This window comes from Penaeus chinensis, chromosome 33, assembly GCF_019202785.1.
Source record: "Penaeus chinensis breed Huanghai No. 1 chromosome 33, ASM1920278v2, whole genome shotgun sequence".
Lineage (NCBI taxonomy): Eukaryota > Metazoa > Arthropoda > Malacostraca > Decapoda > Penaeidae > Penaeus > Penaeus chinensis.
In genome coordinates this window covers 37,427,617-37,432,616 of record NC_061851.1, presented here as the reverse complement: position 1 = coordinate 37,432,616, position 5,000 = coordinate 37,427,617, and the positions used below count along the sequence as shown (strand labels likewise).

The window sequence follows — 5,000 nt, the reverse complement described above, 5'->3', positions numbered from 1 at the left end:
CTGTAAATACGTATAACATTGACAGTTAAATTTGTATTTGATCATACTGGAGATACCTAAGCAATAAGATAATATATATATACATATATATAAATATATATATATATATATATATATATATATATATATATGTCAGATTTAACTAAGAACCTATACATATGGAGGCGTTTGAAAACTAACGATGATAATACACTAAGGAAATTCGCGGTAACAAAAATACTATTAATCTCATCACAATAATTGATTATCTTTATCACTACTGATTATCAACATCATTATCATCATCACCAATAGTAACTGTATCATCATCGTTGTCATTACTCACTATTGCGATTTTCATTATTATTAGTGTCGTTGCGTACAAATGAACATAATTGCCACAATGATAGTAATAATGATAAAATACAGTAATACCAATAATGGCTATTAGGCAACTGTCATTATCATTTGATAACAATACAAATGATAACCATAATAGTGACAACAACACTAATAGTAATAGTAATAATAATAATGATTGTAACGATAATAAAAAAAAGCTACGATGATAATGATGTTATCATTAGTGATAATAATGATAATTACTTACAGTTAATAGTGATTAAAGTCGTTATTTAAATATATATGTATATATACAGATATATAAATATATGTATATCTCTCTCTCTCTCTCTCACACACACACACACACACACACACACACACACACACACACACACACACACACACACACACACACACACTCACACTCACACTCACACTCGCACTCGTTCTCACACTCACACTCACACTCACGCTCACACTCACGCTCACGCTCACGTACACATTATGTATGTATGTATGTATGAATAAGCCAAGTGCATAACCTTACCTGGGCAGTGTTCACGTTAGCTATGTAACCAATTTGAGGCTGGCTGTAGTATGGCGAAAAGAGCGGAACACCTGTGGAAGGGAATCGTTATTAACAATTGATATAATTATCATCAATAGTATCATTACCACGATTCTTTTCCGATGTATTCATTTATATATTTAACGATTAAACAAAGGGATATCTTTGTGTTAGGCTCGTAAGATTTAATATACACAGGTACAGATCTATCAAGTCTCAGAATTAAATACCGTCTAAGGTATTAAATGTATTATCATTAAATTAACATTGCATCGGTGATTCTAAAAAAGAAAAAAAATAATTGACGGCGTTTGAAATCAGTATTATATTGGTATATTACAAAATATATATATATATGTATTATATATATATACATATCAGCAAGTAAGATCGAATAAATCTAAATAAACTTAAATATACTGTTTAAAAAGAAAAAAAAACCTTTCGTATTTTTGTTTCAGTAAAACATATAATTAGATATGTGAATTTAATCAATATAATGAGAAAATACATGTATGCATAGCCGCTTATCTGTGTGTTTATATACATAAACGAATCTATATATCCATTTAACGATCTATTTATTTATCTATGCAAACATCTATCTATCAATAAATATATATATAATATACACACATATTGATTTATATATATATATATATATATGCATTTATATATAAACATATATATATATATGCATATATATACACATATATGTATATATGTATATATATATACACGTATATATATACATATATATACATACATATATATACATATATATACTTATATATATACATATATATACACATCCATATACATATAAATATATATACTTATATATTTACATATATATACATATATATATGAATATATATATATATATATATATATATATATATATATATTTGGGCATGTGTGCTCGTATAAATGCATACCCATGTACATTTACAAATAGTAAAAGGCCAGCACAGCTACATACTCTTTGTCAATACTAGAAATACTTCTAAACAACTGATTATAAATCCTGCTTACCAAAAGGACTGACATAGGCAGCAGGTGCTTGGAATCCAGTATTAACAGGCCTGTGGATTTAAAGGAAAAAGGTTATTATGCAGCGTTACTATAGGTTGGGATTTCTATAACATTGAAGTCGAGGTTATGAGAAAGAATGGTAATTAGCGAAATATTATTTGAAGTATGATGCCGAACGAAATATTTGGTTTTCATGTTATAAACTATACACAAAAATGTATTTACACTGAAGCGTAGCGAAATAATGTATTAAATGTATCTTTTTCTTATTATATCAGTCTGTAAAACTACTTTAAAAATTGTTCAAATCCCATTAGATACTAATCTTTTAATGCAAGTTCTTAAGCTTACCACAAAATTATATTTTAAATCTTACTTTTATCAAAATTAAATTGTAAACAATAATTAGTTTCCCAACATATGCATATAAAACTAAAAAAAAAAAAAAAACACACACAAACACATCATTATATATACCCTTAAATATCAAGCAAATTCCTTAGCACAACCGCCTATATAACATACTACATCGAAATTTAGATTTAAAAAAAAAAATCCCTATTTCTCTTACTTATATTATTTAATATCCACCTCCTCTTTTAGCCAATTATATATAATCTGTCTTTCCTATATATTTCTCTTATTTAATCCCCTCCTCATACAGACATCCGTATCTAATCTATTTCTCTTATTTAATCTCCACCTCCTCTTCCAGTCCTTACTGTCCTCACTTTGGATCAGAAATATCGGCGCTCGGTATATTGAAGGCGTAGTTGTAGACATACTGAGGCGCCGACGCAGCTACCACCACCACGGCCGCAAGCACCACCACCTGGAAGACGAGGTCGATTTTAAGGAATGGTTCATTTTTCTTCTTATATCCTGTTATGATTTAAAATGGTGATAATGATGATAAAACTGGTGACAATAATAATGATAATTAAAATAATTATGATAAAAATAATGACAATAATAATAATAATGATAATAATAATGACAATGATGGTTAAGAACGTGGGAATAATGACAGGGTTTATTATTGTTGATGGCATGGATTTTTTTTTTTTGTTTTTTTTCGTCTGTTTCTGTTTCTGTCTTAATTTCTGTTTCTGTTTCTGTCTCTGTCACTGTCACTGTCTCTGTCTCTGTCTCAATCTCTGTCTGTCTGTCTGTCTCTCTCTCTCTTCCTTTCTTTATTATGATGATAAGATCGATGGTTAATAACGTGGGGTTGATAATAGTGCTTATTATCATTGGTCACATATTTTTTGTTTATGATGATGATACGATGAATTCTGGGAATGACGAGAAGATTGATTGATTATTTAAAATCATCTGCCGCGTCAACAGCTAGGGTCATTAGCGGCGACATGACGAGAAGATTAATGACGCTAACTCAGAATGGAATGATGTGATCGGCTATATACTGCATTCTAACAACAATTATTTCTATACGGAGCACAGTATGATACTGATTATAACCATAATTAGGACAAGACTGCGTTTAAGAATGATAAATTAGTGGTGATAACAACCACGATGATAAAGCTGGGGACAAAGAAATTGAATTAGAATAATGAATGATAATAACACTACAATCATAATACTAATGATACATTGGATTCTAATTTATTGTACTGGGTCTGCCAAGATCTACTAAAGACATAGGAATGGCACGGACAACAAAAACAATCACAAAATAGTCATATCATAAAGCCTCCTAAATCTCTTAAAATTCAGTTTTCGTAACACATACGTCTTAGCATTGTTTTTTTATTTTCTAGCACACCCATTTTCTATGACGGATCGCACTGGCAATGAACCCCTCATTGCATGCTATATTTATCTAGTTCACCACCATACTCTCAAATCAACCGGTCCCTTGGCCATGGACATTTTTTAACATAACATAAAAAGAAACTAACAATATATCAGTAAACAGTAGCAAAACAGAAAAACAATCTACTTGATGGAAGTCATAAAAACCGTACTGACAGTAATAGTTTATCACAATATATATATATATATTTTTTTTTTTTTCTGTCACAGAATGGTAGCTTGTCACATAATCTTTCTGTTTCGTGTCTTTTACATTTATAAAGTTTTCACTCAGGCCTTGTCAATCCCTGTATATATATATATTGTTTATTGTATATGTATACGCGTAAATATAAACAGATATCCATAAATATATGTTGACACGCACATTTATAGTCAATTCTTAATATTCATTAGTGAAAGTTGTTGATTATTGTTCAAATTTTCAGTCCGTTAGGGTGTTAATTGAAGTCACACACTTTTTTTTTTCCAGTATTCACCTTTGCTGTGTCTTGGGGGAAAAAAAAAAAAAAAAAATATATATATATATATATATATATATATATATATAACAGAAACGGACGATAAGGATCAGGGCGAAGAGGAAGGAGAAAGCGAAGAGAGGAGAGAAGGAGAACAAGAGAAGTAATGTACACGAACATAGAAGTAGGAAAGTGAAGAGACAGAGGAAGCGGAGAATGGGGAATAGCAGACGGAGCAATAAAAAGGAGAGATGGAGAAGAAGGTGGCATGAGAGAAGAGAAGAAAAACAACTATTCTACACTGATTAAGAAACAAGAAATATATATTAGGGAAATGGTAAAGAAAGGAGGAGGAGACGCAAGAGGTGTAATAGAGGTGGAGGTGGATAAAGGAAGGGCATAGGGAGAAGACGAAGAGGGTGAGACATGAGGGAGAGAAGAGGAGAAAAGAGAAGGAGGAAGGAAACAAAGAAGGTGGGGAATAAGAACAGATGGAGGAACGATCGTAAAATGAGAGAAAAAATAAAAAATAAAAAATAAATTATCTAAAAAAAGAAGAAAAGAACAAAAAATGCGAAAATAAATCTAAACCCAAAACAACCGAAAAAAACACAAAACAATTCCGAATCACAGAAAAAAACATCGAAAAAAGTATGATTTACAGATCTGAAAACCTGTTGTAGCGGAGACTTCCTTAAGCCTCACGAGGGCCTACAAAATCCCACAGGGAAGCCATGTACCGTTATGCCCATAATGGATGCACTGTATTGTAT

The 5,000-nt window shown here is 30.6% G+C and overlaps 1 protein-coding gene across 1 annotated transcript in view; it reads right to left on the bottom strand.

Annotated features, from left to right (window-relative positions):
- Positions 1-5,000, bottom strand: part of LOC125043166 — a 7,089-nt gene that overhangs the window by 1,461 nt on the left and 628 nt on the right. The window contains exons 2-4 of the mRNA XM_047639155.1: positions 2,659-2,759; positions 1,928-1,977; positions 872-942 (exon numbers count right to left, since the gene is read on the bottom strand). Of these exons, the coding sequence (XP_047495111.1) occupies positions 872-942; positions 1,928-1,977; positions 2,659-2,759 (222 nt within the window). The remainder of the gene's footprint in view (positions 1-871; positions 943-1,927; positions 1,978-2,658; positions 2,760-5,000) is intronic.